Source organism: Barbatula barbatula (genome assembly GCF_947034865.1).
Source record: "Barbatula barbatula genome assembly, chromosome: 20".
In the NCBI taxonomy this organism is placed as follows: domain Eukaryota; kingdom Metazoa; phylum Chordata; class Actinopteri; order Cypriniformes; family Nemacheilidae; genus Barbatula; species Barbatula barbatula.
In genome coordinates this window covers 20,646,172-20,666,256 of record NC_136783.1, presented here as the reverse complement: position 1 = coordinate 20,666,256, position 20,085 = coordinate 20,646,172, and the positions used below count along the sequence as shown (strand labels likewise).

At 38.4% G+C, this 20,085-nt stretch overlaps 1 protein-coding gene across 3 annotated transcripts; it reads left to right on the top strand.

Annotated features, from left to right (window-relative positions):
- The first annotated feature begins 3,101 nt into the window (after nt 1-3,101).
- Nucleotides 3,102-18,389, top strand: tdrd3 (tudor domain containing 3). Of its 3 annotated transcripts, none has more exons than XM_079483237.1 (14): nt 3,102-3,295; nt 4,123-4,213; nt 4,615-4,680; nt 5,196-5,356; nt 9,153-9,294; nt 10,302-10,373; nt 10,465-10,614; nt 11,108-11,257; nt 11,730-11,901; nt 14,382-14,498; nt 15,720-16,582; nt 16,779-16,904; nt 17,261-17,297; nt 17,524-18,389. In XM_079483237.1, exons 1-13 carry the CDS (start codon nt 3,258-3,260, stop codon nt 17,288-17,290), a joined length of 2,178 nt encoding a protein of 725 aa, XP_079339363.1. In that variant the 5' UTR covers nt 3,102-3,257; the 3' UTR covers nt 17,291-17,297; nt 17,524-18,389. The 3 variants fall into 3 exon arrangements, with proteins under 3 accessions (XP_079339363.1, XP_079339364.1, XP_079339362.1); XM_079483238.1 differs by having other exon boundaries at nt 3,108-3,295; nt 17,499-18,389; XM_079483236.1 differs by lacking the exon at nt 17,261-17,297 and having other exon boundaries at nt 3,108-3,295.
- Nucleotides 18,390-20,085: the final 1,696 nt, after the last annotated feature.

The window sequence follows — 20,085 nt, the reverse complement described above, 5'->3', positions numbered from 1 at the left end:
GGTGACTGAAGAAAACAGAGAGTTATACTGGCTGGGTGATCTAAATATTGATTGGCTGTCTGATACTTGTCCTCTGAAGAATAAGATTAAAACCATGACAGACACCTGTGGTTTATCTCAATTAATAGATCAACCAACAAGAGTTTCTAGTAATAATACAGGATCTTTAACATCAAAATGTATTGATCACATTTACACTAATAATCCTGATATGTGCTCAACGCCTATTTCTGTAACAGTTGGCTTTAGTGATCACAACTGTATTGCTGTCTCCAGGAGAACTAAGCTACCTAGAGCCTGTCCTAAAATTATTATGAATAGATCTTATAGGGTATTTAATGAGGAGTGTTTTCTAAATGACTTGGATAAGATTAAATGGAATTTGATAAGTGACATTGATGATGTGGATGTATCCCTTAATTTATTTATGGATTGTTTTATGCGAGTTGTTAACTATCATGCCCCACTAAAGAAATTCACAGTTAAAGCCAAAAGTGCTCCTTGGGTTGATACTGAGTTAAGGAGCTTAATGGCTCAAAGGGAAGAGGCTAAAAAGGTTGCGGTTCTTTCTGACTCCTTTGAGGACAGAAAATTTTATTGGAGAACAGAGCGAAAAAGAAAAAATATTTTCAGAAGAGAATTGACGACAGTGGTACAGATAGCAAGAGAATGTGGAACGTACTCAATGAAATCATGGGGAAAAAATCTACTTGTACTTCTTTTGTTGAATTGAATGGAGTTTATTTGACTAAGCCAATACAGATTGCAAATTATTTTAATGACTATTTTGTTAATAAGGTTTCTAAACTTAGAGAGACAATCAAATGCACTGTTGATTCCAACTCAAATGAGCTAATTGAACGATGTATTATGAAAGATAAACTGTGTAGTTTTGTATTTCATCAGGTTAATGTTGTGCAGGTGGAAAAGTTGCTGAGATCTTTGACTGTTGGTGGGTCTGCTGGTACAGACAACTTGGATAGTCGGCTGTTGAAGTTATCAGCTGGACATATTTCTAAACCAATTTGTCACATTTTTAACAGATGTCTGATTAGTGGTGTGTGTCCAAAACTTTGGAAGGAGAGTAAGATAATCCCCTTACCCAAAGACACAAAATCAACTTTCTGTGGTCCAAATAGTAGGCCTATTAGCATTTTACCTATTCTAAGTAAATTACTAGAAAAGATGGTATCTGAGCAAGTACAAGGTTACTTTGCTAACAATGATTTGACTACAAATTCTCAGCATGCTTATAGGAATGGTCATTCCACCTGCACTGCAATGACACAAATGTCGGATAGCTGGCTAACATCGATTGATAACTCAATGCTAGTGGGTACACTACTACTAGACTTCAGCGCTGCCTTTGATGTGATTGACCATGAAATTTTGATTTCCAAACTTATTAGTTATGGTTTTACTTCCTCATCTATCAAGTGGTTTAAGAGCTATTTGTCGGAGAGGTCGCAAAGAGTTTATTTTAACGGTGCATTATCTTCTAGCAAGTCCCTGGATTGTGGCGTTTTTCAAGGAAGTTGCCTCGGACCTTTGTTATTTTCAATTTTCACTAATGATATGCCGTATTTACTCAGTAAGGCTAAATTGACTATGTTTGCGGATGATACTACTCTTTATTATGCAGCCTCTACATGTTCAGAGCTTAATCAGGTTCTGTCTTGTGAGATTAGCAAATTGCATAACTGGATTAAAACAAATAAACTTGTCCTTAATATTTTAAAAACTACTAGTATAATATTTGGTTCTAAGTATAGATTATCTGATAATCCTAAAATGAATATACAAGTAAATGGTCAAAATGTACAGCAAGTAAAAAAGGTGAAGCGTCTTGGACTTTGGCTTGATTCTACATGGTCATGGTCTGACCACATCAACAAAGTTGTTGCTAAAATGGGCAGAGCGGTTGCAGTAACTCGGAAATGTGCACAATTTCTAAATTCACGGTTGTTTAGTCGTGTTGTTGGTACATTGGTTTTGTGTCATTTAGATTACTGTTCTGTTGTATGGTCTGCTGCATCAAGCAGTCATTTAAAAAAATTACAAGTGGCTCAAAATAAGGCTGCAAGACTGGTTCTTGGTTGTTCTCCGAGAACTAGTGTCGCTGAGATGCATGAAAGTCTGGCTTGGCCGCTGGTCAAGCACAGACTATCCGCTAATATGTTAGTATATTTTCATAGAATTATTAACACTCGGATTCCTAATTTTTTTTATGACAATTTAATTTACTATTCAGATATGCATTCTCATTACACAAGAGGGGCGAATAGTCGACAGATTTCTTTACCCCTACCAAAATCTGACTCTATGAAGAGGACCGTGTTTTATAGGTCAATTGTGTTTTGGAACAATCTTCCAGTTGGGGTTCGGGAAATTAAGGGAAAAACTGCTTTCAAAAAAAGACTAAGAACGTATTTGTTTTAACAAAATAACATCGTCTGGATTGGTTATATGAGGCTGTATTATGTGCTATGTTGTTTTGCATTATTTTTATTTTAATCAGTACTTCTTGTATTGTTACTTCATTTTGTTTTTTTATGTGTAATTATACATGATATTTTTATCAGTAATTGTGACTGTAATTACTGGGTTTTGTATGTATTGTTTGGACCCCAGGAAGACTAGCTGTCGTTTCGGCGTCAGCTAATGGGGATCCTTTTAAATAAACAAAATAAACAAAATAAACAAAATTACCAACAGGAAGTTGCAGGAAGTCAAATTCAAAGAAATTCATGATATATAATGAAGATGTATTTAACAATGAAGCTTTATATGACATATTACAAGCAGTAGAACAGATCATAACATATATTTGAGGCTTTAAAGATATTCTGCTCACTGTTGAGAGTGTCTTCATGTAAATGCCCATTTGTGGCCGTGGCACAATGTTAAATTTGTGTGGATTAAGGGTATTTTGGTCTGTGTTTTGAAGGAAAGCTGGCAAATGTTCAGGGGAATTCTTACTAAGATGACACCCACGTGCTGTGTGTCCTTATAGACACATTATGGTTCATTGTGTATTATGTAGAAGAATTAATTTGGCAAAAACTCGCTAGAAAGAAGTGAATTGTGATTTACGTCAGACCGATGACGTGTCAGAAGTTTGCGCGTCACGTCATCGATCTTTGTGTCAGCGGTAGCAGAAGCGGTATCGGCTAACCGTGCGGGAATAAAGCGTGAACGATACACGATGCGATATCTGACACGGTGATTTATATGATCCTCCATCAGTACACGTGAAGATGTGCGACCTGCGCTCAGCGCTCGTTCATGAGGGCTGGTGAGTCATTCACGCGCACTGTCTGCAGTTAGCATGCTAGTCATGCTAGCTAATGTTTACATCAGTTTACTTCATCACGTAATCAAATGTGGAGTTTTGTTAAATTAATTCCCCCAGTTTGAGCAACCGCGCTTATTTTGTGTCATTTTAAAAGTTTGTGCTTGTTGTGGATTTTAACGTGTTGGTTGCTGTTAGCGGCTAAATGAAACGCACACACTTTATTATTAATAATAATAATAATAATAATAGTAATAAAGTTTATTGTAGTGTTGTTGTTTGTGTTATAATTCTTTTTTCTACATCAGCTGTTCAAGTTTCTCGCAGTTTAGCGGGTCCATGTTTACAAAAGCACATGCTGAATTCATCTGAAATGAGTTTGTGATGAAGTGTTGTTTAGAGTTATAAAGTTAGTAATGTCATGTAGTTTGATGAAGTATTTTAGCTATGAAAGCTGATCTCTTCTTTTAAACTTTTATACATCATTTGTTCTATTATTGTGGGTTATTTGATGTCAGATAAATAGCATGAAAAACGATGAATGACATTTGTCAAACGTACAATGTGTGCTGAAATATTTACAGTACAATAACCCCTTGCTCAAATATACACTTTTCTTCATAAGCCTTAAACCCAAAAGACTTAATGTTGATAAAAAGTGTTTGGTTGCATTAAATAGCAATGTACAATGAATGGAACCTGTATGATATTTTGCCATGTGGACAAACTCTGGTCTGGCAGTGGCACGTGACTCAGAAATGATGGGATTAAATATGACGATTTGTTTGTAAATCACTTTGCATTAAAGCGCCGGTCAAATGTTTTCTCAGGTACCTGACAGATGAAGGAATCGAGGAGTGTAAAAGTTCTTCAGACAGTGAGAAAGCATCACCCGCTCGTATCATTCAAGTAGCACTTAATGTAAGTTTGTCTTTGAATGTTCAGGGGTCTGTCGTACAACATTTGCATTCTGGAGACTTTAAAAGCAGAAATGTAAAAACACAAGTTCATTCATCTGCACTGGGTCTGTTGTTTGTTTAGGCACTAAAGTCTATGGTAGTTGATGTCTCTTTACTTATTCACATCACACAAAATAAATATTTTAATCACACATGTTATATCTCATGATATTTTAGACTTTTTGTGTTTACACCCCATCACATTAAATTCATGCTGTGTAACCATGTTTGTTTATCAGAACCCAGAACGTTCCCAGTTTCATGTCAACCTTTCGTTTTTGTGTCATGGGTGTTGGCTCTACACAGAAGCTGACACACCTTGATAAACACAGTGTTGATAATAACGCTTTATATAATCCACAGAGTGATCTGAGACCCATAGGAAAGAGTTTCCTGCCTGCGGAAATCAACAGCGGTCGGGTAGAGAAGGTATTTATCACAAATCCATCACCACATAGACTTCAAACTGCAGGTCATAAATACACCCAGTGAATGCACATGCTGTTAACGGCCACAAGATGACGCTAGTATTAAAGAGATTCTATTCACCGAGTTCATGAACCAGTAATCTGTGTTATTTACCAAACCTTGCCTAATATTCTCTATTGAACAGGTTTGGCTATTGCGTCTTGTCAGTCAGAACAAATCTGAATGCTACGCCCAACAGTGACATTTAAGAGCGCTGCGTGCTTTTTATTTAACGGTATGGGGAGGAACTCATGTCTGTTTAACCATGAGAATGTCCATGTGCACACCCATGTGTTCTGCACAAATCCCACATTCAATGTGAGATAAGAATAGCCAAACCACTCGTAAGAAGGGTCTGTCCACATTCTTCTGCTCATATATGTGCCAAGAAAGCAGTTTCATCACTTTTATTCGTCCATAAAGCAAAATATTGCTCCTTGGAGTCAGACGGACTGGTAACTGTCTCTCTGTCCCAGGTGGAGGGTCCCTGTGTTCTTCAGGTGCAGAAGATTCGTAATGTTTCAGCTCCTAAAGATCACGAGGAGTCTCAGGCGGCACCGAGATTGCTTCGCGTGCAGATGACGGACGGACAAGTCACCTGTGCCGGCCTTGAGTTTAAACAGCTGTCCAAAATCAGGTGTGTGGCCTAGAACATGGATTTCATGCATAGAACTAAATGAATACAGTTGTAATTTGTTAACGAAAGTGATCAGGATTATAATAAATACTGCACAGATTCTCCCTGTAGTTGTTTTGAACGATCGGCTGGACAGTTTTGTAGCTCAGTTCTTCTGAATGATATAATGTAATAAGAGCTCCTGTGATTGTCTTGAGACCGACTAAAGGAGGTTGTGATGTAGTGACGGGGCACATGAAAGGGTTCTACTGTGGCATTGGCTCTGAAATGCTGTAGAAGTGCATCAGGGTCGAGGAGTGTCGTGTCTGATTCCCGTGTTATGTTTCTTTTCATTTACTACGTCACTCATCAATGTCACAATGAAATGCGGAAAGCAGTGTTTTATTGCATGAAATATGTGAAGATTTCATTCACATCAAGAATCTGTGGCCTTGATTTATGCCTCACTACAACGTTTTTATTTTATATGAGCATTTCAACCTCTTGTTAGATGCTTTTAGAAATGATTGTAATAGCAGACATGAATGTCTTGACACACGGTGGCTCTTGTAACCGTAATACTGCATTTACAAGCACGAAAAGGACTTTTCAACTTATTTTATTTATTTATTTTATTAGTTTATTTGACAGGGACCGTGCACAGTTCAAGTCCTGAACCAGAGTTAGCTGTACAGCTGATTTACATCTGTGGTCCCTGGGCAAAAACAATGTAGACAATACTATCTAAACAGATAAAAACTTAACAACAAACAACATGTGACAAACATTACTTGCGTATAAACCAAAACACAGCTATTGACACACATTTCATGTTATGAAAGGATCAATGATCACATAATTGATTCGCCTATAATAACATTTTGAATTGTTAAGATGTTGATCGTAAGAATTAAAATTGTGAATAAAAATGAATGAATGTTGACTTATAACCCGTTATGTTAAGAATACGACCTGGTGACAAGCCGCCTTTGCATATATAAGAAATATTCTCATTTCTTTGACATTCCTATTCTCTTATACAAAACCTTATTAAATGTGTTTCGTTGTGCTAATAATTATGCATAAAATAATAAACATGAGATGAGCATTTGTTAATGTAAACTAGGAGACATGGATTTTTTTAGTACTTTAAATGTGACTTTAGGAAGCCTATATAACACTTTGTCATCACAATGGTAATTAAACTGACTTAGTTTTTCTGATAAATCTCCAAGTTTGTGCTTTGTGAGTCTCAGCCTCAGATGTCACGCTCACAAACCGTAACTGCGGTGACATTTCTACGCCTCGTCACCAAAGAAACGTGATTGGTTGCGTTACCTGTCAGTCACAGGGCCTTGGCCAAAGAAATCAGCGACAGTTCCCAGACCTTCAGTATGAAGTGACTTCTAAAGCCAACCCACACAAACATGACCAAAATACATTATTTTGAGCTCTCAATAAACTTTGTTACAACCCGTGATATGTAACCACATTTGGGACGGCATACATAGCTTAAGGGGTCAATAATAGAATAATAAATGAATATAAAATAAACTTAAATAATAGTTAAAAGAAAAAATGCAAGTGTTTGTTATACGGGCTGTGCTGCTGAATACATTAGTTCAACAATACCGGAAAAAAGCAAAGTTTTTAAACTTAATAAATATGAAAACTGTGAGAGAGTGAGCGTCATGTGAAAATAATGTAACACAATGATTGATGTTTTAGAGAGTGTTTGTCTGGTTGATGTTGTACTCTCAGGTGGAAACCTGACACGCTGTGGTCTTGTAAAGCTTTACTCTCAGCTCAAACTCAAGTGACCTCTTCTCTTACTCGCCTTCCTTTAACCCCCGTCTGAGACCACCTGATTGGCTGTAACCCCACCAATCCCTCGTCTCCGTTACTGCTCTGGCCGGGCATCAGCCGTCGTCTTGGCGATCGCCAGCGGCTACAGGTGGAGTTTGTGTTGTCGGGCTGCCGCGCTGTTTGAAGAACAGACCCTCTTTTATTCCGGCGGTCCCTCTCTCTCTCGTTCTCTCCATTCATCCCTGTCATTGATCTTACAGAATGAAACTATCCACTGTTCGATTCAACTTCATTCATTCACACGGAATCTGACCTTTCTATTGCTTTAAACACGTGTAATAGTTATACACACCCAGATGTCTTATGTAAATGACTTTTTATTGAAATGTTATATTCAAGAGAATATCCAAGTCCGATATAAGAGGTAAAAAGCCATTATACCATCAAAAGTGTGGTAAATATTCATAATGGTGGAGCTCCTCTTACACCCTAGCAACTCCACAGAAACTGTATTAATGTTTGCTTTCTTTAGACAATGTCAAACTAAATGATTTATATTGATATTTATTTATTGGTTGGTTGGTAAAGAAACCTTTAAAGCCACAATATGGAAGAGGTTTGTTATGAAATATCCAAAAATCACAGTGTGATATATTTCATGCAGTTGTGTACTTACATTATCCCAAATGTTCCCAATAATGTGTTCCCAAGAAAGCATCTGTTGTTCTGTTATTAAAGATCACGATTACTCTTTGGCGAGTAAAGGAAACCCCAAAAAGCGTAAACATAGTTTACTTTATAATCGACGACTGCATGAAACACGTAAAACTGAGTAGCATTACGCTACCAAATCAATTGACGAAGTCCAATGTCATTCTCGCGGGCTAACGTAGCATTGCATTCCACATTACTTACGATGACATCAAATAAAATTCAATCATTACCTCGTCCGTGAACATGACGGGCGATCTGCATACGCCTCTGGATGATGAAAACAACATGTCCCATAATTCCACTCTCCTACATTACATCATTTAGCTTCACCTTTTGTTGTTGTTTCCAAAGTGCACCATCTAGCGCTCCAAATGTACATATTGTGGCTTTAAATAAAAGCTGAATGTCAGAGCAGAAACTGTGCAGTAATGGGAGCTGTTGGTGTTTTTGACGGCTTTAGTTTAGTTATTTTATTAAGCTGTTGAATAAAAGCAAAGTTTGCCGTGTTCACATTACACAGTGGCGCCACAAATCCTGTTAAAGTCCCAAGACGTCTGTAATGAGAGGCTTGAGATAGTGAGCCTTGATCAGTGTGTGTTCTGTGCAGAAACTGTGTGCGCTTGCGCTCAGCATTACATTAAAGATTTGATCAGGGAGACCCGGCTGAGGAAATAAAATCACATTTTGGAAAATTCAATGTTGCGCGGCTCTCCTCAGGATATTAGAGCATTGGTAATGGGAATAAGACGTTCTCTCTCTCTCTCGTTCGATTCGTTCCTCCTCTTTAATCTTTAATTAAAGTCATACAGGCAGTTCTTAATCCCAGTTTACAGCGAATGCCCCGCACTTTATGAAGCTGGATGCAGATTGACAGCCGGGAAATAAAAGCAACCGCAGCAGAGAAGTTCAATTATGAGAAAATGCTGAGTCTCTCGCCAATTAGGGGAAAGTCATCACAGGCACCAAATGAGGACAAAATACCTCATTATGTGTGAATCACATGAAAACTGTCAAGCGATGCTTCAACTGGTCATTTTGACCCTTTCATTTCAGGTGAAATAGGAAATTACATTTGACTTGTTTTTAGGAACATTGAGATTTTGTTGTGGTTGATGTGTTATTTACAATATGACAATTACTCCCTTCATTACGGTCAGTGGAGGTTTAGATTTGATTAGCTAAATTAGCTTTTAGTTGATTTTGATAAAACAAATGTGTCTTGACAAGTTTATTTTTAATACTGTATTCATTGTGAAGAATGTTATTTATGTATTTTTTTGTTTTTCTTCACTTTTAGTCTGAACACTCCGCCTGGAACCAAAGTGAAGCTTCTGGGAAACGTCCAGGTTAAGAACGGAATCCTGCTGTTGGACGATTCCAACATCGCTGTGCTTGGAGGCGAGGTGGATCACATGATTGAGAAATGGGAGTTCCAGAGGGTGAGGTGCCTGTTTTCCTTTACACTTCACTAGATTTGTAGAAAATGATCTGTACATATTTCAAAAAGGAGTCGCATCATGAAAAACTCTTTTGAAATGAGAGGTTGATGCGCAGTGACATACTTTGAAGTTCAAAACACCAAGCTCCCGGAACATTTATTGAAGCACATCAAAGTCTTTAAGGAGCATTGTTTCTCAATCCACACGCATTGAGCTTAGCCGTTTATCACAGAGGTCATTTAGTGAAGTCTCTTAAAGATACCAAAGCAAACAGTGTGTAAATGTAAAGGTCAGCGAGAGGTTGAACGATGGTCGTGAAAAATAGAGTAAGACAAATGTATTTCTGATCTACACTTGTAATGTTAAAGTGATAGAAAAGAACAGAATCTGATTTTCTTAAGGATGAACATACAGTCACTGACTCTGAATCCATCTGTCATTCTTCATCTGTTATGTATGAGCAGTGATGGCAGATCGGCAACAGACGATTTGTGTTTATTAACAATCAGAACACCAGATCGCTCGAAGACAACTAATAAGCTCTCTTCACTAATCAAAAACATTTACTCAGTAACTTTTAATAAATGTGACTATGTGCAGCTGTGACACGTCAAAGGAGATCTGGTCCTCCCGGCTGAGTCTGGTTTCTCCCGAGTTGGTTTTCCTCCATTTATTCAACATTGGAGTTTTGGTTCCTCACCATTGGGCCGTGTTGGCTTGCTCACCGGGAGACTGCTGATATTAGATTAGCTCAGGGTTCTGTTGATTCTATTAACATTGGTTTATTAGAATGATCTTACTGTTTGTATACTATGTACTGTACGGTATTTTACCCTTTTCTGTGTTTTTCTTTGTGTTTTGTTTTCTTCCTGTAAAGCTGCTTCGATACAATGCTACATTGTAAAAAGCGCTATATAAATAAAATGTAATTGAATATTTTGTTTCTGGTATCGGTTGTTTGTGTTGAAGATGACGACCTAATGAGATGTTTTATTTTATTACAAAAGAGTCTCAACAAACACAACCGGAGGAACGTCAACGCTGAGGGTGGACCACCTCCTTTCGTTCCGCTTGGACAGGTAAAGACATAACTTTATAATATTTTTCTTAACAGAGGATTTGTGTACATGCCTTAACATGTTAATTTGTTGTGATGTAATTTCCCATCAGAAGTGTGCTCATAAAGAGCAGGTGGACAGCAGAGCTCTAGACCAGCGGAAAACCCTTCAGACCACCAACGCCACCAAAACCACCGAAGACCACGATGAGTTTGCCAAGCAGAGAACGGCAGCCATTGCGGAGGTGGCCAAGAGTAAAGAGGTATGTCAACACGTGTCATTTCTTTGTGAAAAACTAAGTAAATTAGGTGTGAAGATGTTAAGAAAGATTAGACCACCCGCACTGTGAATCTGATAAACATTTGGAGGAATTTTGCATTCATTTCAACTATGAGATGGAACGATAAATTACCCATTTGCTACTCATATCCAAGACATACATTTGTGTTTCTCACGATACAGAATAAACTTCAACATTTCATTTCAAATAAATATGTTTTTTTATCCCCTGCAATTAAAGTACAACCTTTTAATAAAGACATAGTGATGAAGTTATATTGATTGAGTGAGTTGATTCTTGTAACTGTGTCCTCGGGTCATCTGTGAATTTAATGTTCTCCAATATTTAATTAGATTTTCAGCCGACGCTTACAAATGTAATAAATAAACTCTGTGTACATCATTTATCAGGTTAGCATCCGCTTTCGGTTTCTGTGGACTCTAGTGACTCATGTTGTTGTTTGGTGTCTGGACAGTCTCGTACGTTTGGTGGTGGAGGGAACGCTGGTGGAAATCTCGCCAATCCAGGTTCCACCTATAAGAACCGAGATGTTTATCAGAGGAAGAGAGATGAGCAAGAGAAGCCGTGGACAGAAAACAGACCAGAAGGAGTTTACAGAGATTTGGTAGGAAGCAAAGATCATGACAAACTGTCTTTCTTGGGTGAACTGTCCCTTTAATGCAGTAAAAGAGTGCGAGAGCGTGCCAGAATCCAAATGACATATCTGCTTGTTATCAGTGTTTTGTTCCAGCATCTCGTACATTAGTGCAGTGTGACCTTAAAAGTAAGTACTAAAGCTGAACACATTTAAGATGAATTACCCAGAGTCTGACCTCACTTATTTTGAAAGTTTCTCTGTTGGTTCATAATTGTTGTAGTCCAGTCTCTGCTTTTATTTAGACCAGAAAAACATCTCAAGTCTCTGAGAATTTCTTCTCTGTGCTTTGATTCATCATTTCTCTGTAACGCCAGTAGAAACGCTTTCATAATCCTCCTGTGGATAAACGTGAAACGTAATGACTGACATTCACAGTGATAATGTTATTGACATCACTTTTGTTGTGCGTATTACTCATCACCTGACTTATTTTGTGAAGGTTGATGAGCGAGCTCTTAGAGACTTGATGGAAATGGGTTTCAACAGAGAAGCAGCCAGACAGGCCCTGCTGGACAATAATAATAATATGGAGGTGGCTCTCAACTCTCTTCTCACCGGAAATAACCAGCTCAAGACGGGTCAGACGGAGCAGAGCCGTCCACCTGCTCGAGGTGAGTTTTTAAAACGTTTACGTATTACGCTTTTACATTCAGTATTCAAAGTTTAACGCATTTTGTATGAAATTTGTATGAGCTCATGCAATCACAATTTTTGTTTTAGTTTTTCAGTATTTTTTAATCTCTGTTCATGTCAATACAGTTTTTCATGTTAATTCAAGGTCCATTAACTAATGTTAACAGTTGATTTAAATAATGTTTCAGTAAATGGTGAAATTAACATCAACCTACAGTAATACGTTGTATTAGTATGGTTCATTTAAGCTAACGCATTTAGTAATTTGTTAACAAATAGCACTTTAGAGGCCGTTTACAAAGTCGTGCGTATACTTGCACGACTGAGCACGTAATAGCCAAAACAATATGGCGGCTTCCCGAACTATGAGCTCTCGCTGCTCGACTATCTATTAAAGTTTTTCACGGATTCGCTGCACCAATAAGACCAGCGGAGACACGATTTACATTCGCCGGACTTTAAACACACATATACGTCGGCCAACGGTATTAAAATGACTTTTTGCTTATAACTGTGATTGTGTATGTGCCAAGGCACGTTCTGTGTCTTTACTAGGGCTGTAGTCAACCAAAGAAATGCTTAGTCGACCAAAGTCCTGTCCTGCGCAGCGATCAGTCGACTAAAAAAAAAAAAAAAAAAAAAGGAAAAAAAAAAAAAAAAAAAAGACGCGATGTTTTGCATTTTGATTGAACAGTAGGGCTGTGCAATATGGAAAAAATAATCACATTGCGATTTTTATAAGCAATATTGCAATTGCGATTTTATTTGCGATTTTGGTAATTGTTTTACTTTTTCAAGCATGTAACATTCTAAATGTACCAGAAGTGCATATGAAAACATCCCACAGTGGAATAACATAGTATTAACAGTAATAGAACTTTAAATAAATGTCTTTAAAACAGACAACATAAAATAAATTCTGGTTAACTTACATAAATTCTGCCGCTCGCTAAATCATAATTTCTTCCAAATAACGCACATCTTCGGCGAATACCTGACAGACAAATAAAAAAATGTTCTCTCAACAGGTAGTGGTCTAGCTTTTGTTGAAACTAGTAACTTTGTATATGCTCTTTGTATGACATAGGCTATCGCTTATTGCTCCCCGAACTCTTTGTAAGTCGCTTTGGATAAAAGCATCTGCTGAATGACTAAATGTAAATGTAAATAATCACGGCAAGCTCCTGATTAGCAAATGTTCAGATTTTTCAAGTCGCGTGGAAAACGCAAACGCTCAATTCACCTCATTCGCGCGAATCGCACCGCAAGTAGGTCATCGCGTCTTTGCATTGACTTAACATGTAAATCACTCACACTTAACGCTTGTTCAAAACGCTCCAGAGTTTTCTTTTACTGCTCGTGCCGGTGCCGCCCCCCATTTGACATGAAAGAATTCCGCCCGGGCGATTGCCCGGTTCGCCCGTGCCTAAAACCGCTACTGCTCATACATTTCGGGAATAACAACTCGTGTGAAATGAGTGCGCGAGGGCAGCTGGTATATTTTGTCGAGTGTTTTTTATTTATCTTCGGAAACCGTCTTTACTGACGATGTACGCAGGCATCATGTTTTTGCAAATGTGATAAGTGATCGCTTCGGTTATTTCTTTGTGGCGCTTTGAGCCTCTCATAAGGCTTTACGCCTGCAAATGCTTCAACGAACATCTTCTCTCCTAAATCCAAAATACTCCCATAGGACTGATGTTGAATTTCTTTTTGACAGCAAATCATTTTTATTCTGACCTGCATCCATATTTTATATCGATTCCTCCCGTTCGCCTATTCTGTTCTTGTCCCTCTCAGCTTTTTTCGTATTTTGCACAGTTCGCAGAGTGAGCTCTGATAGGTTAACATCTTAAACATGCGCACAACACAGTTTTAGTATTCTGAGTTATAAATTAATTAATAAAATCGCAGCTTTGTGCGGTTTAGAAATCGCATGTGCTCAAATCGCAATTTTTTTGCGATTGCGATTAATTGCACAGCCCTATTGAACAGTTATTAAACAATCGTCATAGAACATTTATAAAACAACAACGAAAAGACATCAATAATACATAAAACTATAATAATAATACAATTCTTTGAAAATTAAGTGATTTTTTTTAAATAGCCGAAATTAAAGTATTTAAAGTTGGGGATGAAACATAGGCTAAAAAAAATAGGCAACTGGTCGACCAATGAGAATGTCAGTCGACCAAGACGGCATCGACCGATTAGTCGACTAAACGACTAAAGTTGACAGCCCTAGTCTTTACACAACAACATCGCCATCCACCGGCATGGCGTGTATACTACAGGGTTTTATCCGTTTTCCTGAATCCGTGTAAATGCAGACCGTTTAGATAACGCTGTCATGTGTACGTTAAACATTTTTCTGTTTTTCAACGTGTAAACGTGGCCTTATTTTAAAGTGTTACTGATTTTTCAATCTGACGTGAGTGATTTGTGCCTGGAAAAGGTCGTGGACGCGGACGCTCGAGACAGGGAGAGGACGAGGAGGCTGGAGGAAGACCATCAGCGCCCAGCACACTGTTCGACTTCCTCGAGTCAAAGATGGGAACATTCTCTATTGACGGTAAAATGAATGAAATGATATTTTATCTGCACTGTTTTACCAAACAAATGACCCTGGAGATAATTTAATCATCAATCAACATTGTATGCAGTCTCGCATCAATACACATCAAATACAATAAAGCTCTCTTTCTATTCCCGTTACAAACGCATGAATCCAAGTATCAGTACATTTCTGTACGGCTAGTATATTTAATCACGTCTCATGTTGAATTGTCAGTGGGCTCCAGAACCGCAGTCAAACAGATGGCCGGGCCCAAATCAAGAGCGTTCTATTAGTCAGCTTTAGATAAATCTCTCTCAGGCCGCTAAGCTCTGTCTGACATATGGCTATAGGAGAAAACAGACAGAGCCAATATGTGTTTTCCAGTGCAGATCTTTTCATATTCAGTATGCATGGTTGTGTGTTTCCGCTCATTATGAGCGCACTTGTGTCTGGTGACGTTTGGCTTTTCATGAGTGGTTTTGTCCTCCAGGAAGCTCAGCAAACCGGTCATTTCAAGAAAGACATTTTAGGTTTTTACCTTTTGATATTTCTCTCGCTGCACGCCAGGACAATTCAAACACATGCTGTGCTGCTCCACTTTCACATAAAACACAAAATTGGTTGTGCTAGACGAGGGCTTGGATAAATATTCATGTTTCCAATATATTTAGATTATATTGCTAAAGATATAAAATGACAACATTATGAATATTGTAGCTGATTTAATGTGATATTTATTTGGTGTTTAAGACTGGGATGAAAATGATTTTGCAGTTGAGCACTTTGTTACTGGGATGTAACAATATGATTGATATTGTGTTATCGTAATAGCAAAATTGCCTCAATATTATGGTGGTCACATGTGTCTATGAATCGATAGGTCTTCCTGGCCTAACATACAGAATGTTAGAACAAATAATCGTTGTCAAAATCACTCTGGTGCAATTATTTTATTTTACAAAAGGGATTTGGAGGTCACTTGACACATGTCATACTATAACTCATACATCTAATCAACAGTTATGATTAGAGGATCAAGAAAAATGATCATCATTGGTCATTTTAAACATTGCATAAATACCATACCGTGGAATTTATACAGAGGTATTACCGCAAAGTGAGATATAGTTACATCCCTATCTGTTATCCATAAATGTATAACAGTGATATCCAATCATGCAACAAAAACTTAATCTATTATCAGTTATAAAAGTGTTTGTCCTTTTTCACCTCCAGAGTCCAAGAACCAGCCATCACAACAAGACCATCAAGCTAAGATGAGCTTCAACAACACATGTGATCAGATGTTCAGAGACGCCCCTCATTCCAGACAACAACCTCCACGAAACGAAGGACGCTTGCAGAGAAACGACAGACCACCACGCTTCCAAAGAGACGGAGACTTTACTAAACCCAGCTCGGCACCCTCTTCCGCACTCTCTGGATCACAGAAAGAAAGAGATGGAGAGAGAACAGAAAGACGAGGAGCAGAACAATGGAGAAACGACAGTCGAGATGCCAAAGGTTCACATATAAACTCATCCAACCCCTCAGGACGGTGCCGGGAACAGCAGGGTCCCTCTGGAGGCCTCCATCAGGGCTCAAAGGGATACCAGCAGGAATCTCATAACGGTGGATGGAGAGAGCAGGACGGCCTGGAAAGATCCGACACTCTGTCGTTTAAAAAGAAGCAAACAAATGGACCCAAGCTCTCACATTCTGCTGCGCCGACCTCAGATCCCAAAGGTAGATATGAGCCCAACAACAGAAAGAAAGGCCGGTCCAATTCGGGCTACTTTGATCGTACCCAAGATGCTTCAGGCGGGACAGCTGTGAAAAACGACTGTACAGATGATGGGGGATTGGGTCAATTCAAAGGAGGCGGAGTTTCAGACGTCCACCTCGCCAATGGTGTTACGGAACATAAACGGAGCGGTCCAATCAAACCACAGTCCACAGGCCCAAGACAGAGCAACACGCATAACTCATCCTCCAAGAAAAGATCCGGTCCGATCAAAGGTCCAAGAGATCTAGCGGACAGTTATGAGAACTGGAGACCCGGTGACCAGTGCTTAGCACTTTACTGGGAAGATAACAAGGTCAGCAAAAACTAGCATTCATTTGAGGTTTCTTTTTTAAGAGACTTAATCGTCATTTAGATAGAAACCGGTAAACTGATATGATTATGATATATGACCGCTTTCACGTGTGACATAAAATAAGATTAATCTTGAATACGTGCTCGTCAGATCAATAACTGATATGAATTGTTATGTGTGTGTGTGTTTGCTGTAGTTTTATAGGGCGAGGATCGACGCGGTCCACCCCTCCGGCTCTACAGCTGTGGTTGTGTTCAGTGACTATGGCAACTGTGAGGAGGTTCTGCTTCACAACATCAAACCTCTCCATGAGGATATATGGGTGAGTAACACTATTTCACTTTCGTCTAGACTGAGAGAGTCTCCTGTAGTCTGAAATAGTATTATTGTAGTATATGTAGATTATTATAAAAGAAATGTGTTTTTCACGTAATGAAAAACTGAGCAACGGGTCTCCCAACAGGTCACTTGGTGCTTATGTAGTGTACTTAAAGGGATAGTTCACCCAAAAAGTCTGTCATCGTTTATTCTCCCTCATGTGATTGTAAATCTGCATGGAACACAGAAGATATTTTGAGAAATGTGTCCGTGGTTTTGTGTTCATACAGTGAGGTCAGTGGGGTTCAGTGTTGTTTGTTTACCAACGTTCTTTAAACAATATTCTTTTGTGTTCTGCAGAAGAAAGAAACTCAGACAGGTTTGGAATGACACACAGGTGAGTAAATGATGAAGAATTTTCATTTTTGGGTGAACTGTCCATTTAAGGAATATAATTATAGTAGATATAATAACACCAGAATTCATGGGGGCTTATGTGTATTTCTACTCATCATTTTACATTCACAACACTTGAAATGTTAAGAAATCATGTTTACAGTGTTTTGTGTGTGTTGTGAAACTGTATTTACCGTATTAGTAACATCCGGCTAACTGATCTGCAGGAAGATGAAGACGTTTATTATGAGAATTCACTAGAATTTCGACGAGGAGGAGACGGACAACCTCGCCGCTCTCGACCCACTCAACAGTACTACCAGCCGCCACGGGCCAGAGACTGACACACACACACACACACACACACAAGACAATGAATTTGATTTGTTTGGTGCACCAATAATAGTTTGTTTTGTAAACTAACACACTTAACATGTTAGTTGAACTGGATTCAGGGTTCAGGACTAGTTAAGGTTACTACTGCAAATAAACCGCTCTAGTATTCTATAGATTCTGTCGAAAACAATAGAAATGCAAAGATGATCTCGGTGCGGTGACAGGTCCACAGGACAGCGACTCTTAATGCATGTTTTCTACTCAAATTCTCATTACTCTAATGCACAAGAAAAAAGTCAATAAATCAATTGTGTTTTAAATCATATAACGGTAATGAAAACATCTGTCTACATTACAGCCATGAGAATTTGATCATAAAACAATTCAGAAACACAATTCAGCATCAATAAATCTTAACGGTGGATGAACAGAAGTGAACATAAATGTTCTTTATGCAAATTCTTGTTTGTTTGTTCACAGTAACCCCGGCGAAATGATGCGATGTTTGCGATCATCACGTGAAAATGTGACGATTTCATGCCTTGTTTAATATCTGCGGCAGGTTTACTGGAAGCTGACAACGTTTTTCAATTCTAAGTATGATAATCTGATCTCTGTGTGAAGAGATGAAAGATCATATCTCAGATGTGTAAGGGCTTGTTGTGTTAATGGTACAATGCGAATGACTGCTGTACACAGTGAATATTTGTAAAGAACTTGATATGAGTTATTAAAGCGCTATGTTCTTTTCTTCAAACTGCAATGTGTCATTTGTTTTCCATCGCAGAATCAAATTACAGAATTGTAAAAATGCCGACCAAACGTGTTTCTCTGAGGAATTCCCAAACATTTTACCATGTGGCTGATTTTGATTTCTACGTACGCAACTAAATTGAACAAAAATGCGTAGAAAGCAGATGGTATGAAATGTACGATTCATACGAATTTACAAAGTTCAAAATGGCATTGAGATTGTGTTGGCTTCTCAAACACTCGACTCGTCTTCCGTTGCTTCAGCAAACAAATAGTTCCACCCAAACTCACTCAATTGGTCAAATTAGCATATTAAATAGACATAAGAAACAGAGCGATGCTTTGAAACCGTGACTTTATGTACATTATTTCAACTCTTTTAAACAGTGATAAGTTAAACTAAGTTTACTCACAGAGAGCAATACGGAAGTATTTAAACATCTGAAAGTTGACATTCTCCATGCTATTGCACATTTTAAACATTGGAAACTCCAATATCAAGTCGGACGCGTTTGGGGCGGTCTAGCGGTCAATATTTAGTCGGGTTTAAATGTTCTCTGTGTGTCCGCCATCTGTTGAAGGTTTTAGTTTTTCATGGTGGATAGCGGTGAACAGAACCAGGTCTGAAGTTGTTCATATTGATTTGTGAAGTCAGAGGTGCGTGTCTTTTTATCAGCCGCATCAGGCTTCTGTGTGTCTTCACTCCAGGATCATTTGTTGCGGTCGGTGAAGCGTACACACACAGAGGAAGATGATCGCATCCGCCTGAAACTGAGATCTTGTGGTGGGCTGATATCATCTGTCACTTTACAAAAGACATTATGACCAACATTTCATTCTCAGCCGACGGCATCACTCAAGTCAAAACATGAACTGTAGACATCAACATCAGTGAAGAAAATAAGTTGTACTTTGTACATTTTTTATGGTGAAGGAGTGTGTTGTAGGGGGAGAGTTTAGTCTGTGCATGTTGACGCTCTTGATTTGCATATATAAATAATTCATAGCTTGCGATATGGAGTCCATCTCGAGGAGTCTCAGTCTGACAGAGCGCTTGTACTTTAATACTTTGACTGATTAGTCCAGACAAATTACGGTACAAGTGTTGGGAATTGTACATGAAGTCGGCAACACCAAAGCTATAATAAATATCCAAAATGTATTTATCAAAAGACCTTCGCATGGCACGTGACGTCTCGACCACACAAGTGTTGGTACAATGTGATGACAGGGGACCAAATCAACTTTTCAACGTCAAGTTTTGAGTGCTTTCACGTGCTTCAAGAAACATTGGTATACCAGAAGTCCCAGTGAACATGTGATCAGACGTTAATAAATGTGGCATCTGAAAACAAGCCTCATTGAAATATCACACTTGTATAAATTCACAAATGTCCCCAGAGTTACGACACGGAGGACAGTTACCCGGCCAAGAATCTTTTCCAATCTGTGGGCTGAAAGTTTGACCTTGGAAATTCAATCGAACCGTCTTTGTGTTGTTTGGCCGCTTGAAAAATAATAAAATAAAGTTAACTGAACAGACAATTTTCACCAAAAACTCTTGTTAACCTCGTCATTTCAGACAAATTCAAGTACTTAATTGAGAAAATAACTAAAACACAATACCGTGGTATACTTCTCAGTATAATTCCTTATGTTTTTACCTTACCATTGTAAATATTACAGTATGCTACAGTCTA

Bases quoted from the DNA above. Each gene is read 5' to 3' on its own strand.
- tdrd3 (XM_079483236.1), top strand. From the start codon at position 3,258: ATGTGCGACCTGCGCTCAGCGCTCGTTCATGAGGGCTG. The intron at 9,295-10,301 runs GTGAGGTGCCTG...TTATTACAAAAG, and splicing joins AGAAATGGGAGTTCCAGAGG to AGTCTCAACAAACACAACCG. The intron at 11,902-14,381 runs GTGAGTTTTTAA...TGCCTGGAAAAG, and splicing joins GAGCCGTCCACCTGCTCGAG to GTCGTGGACGCGGACGCTCG.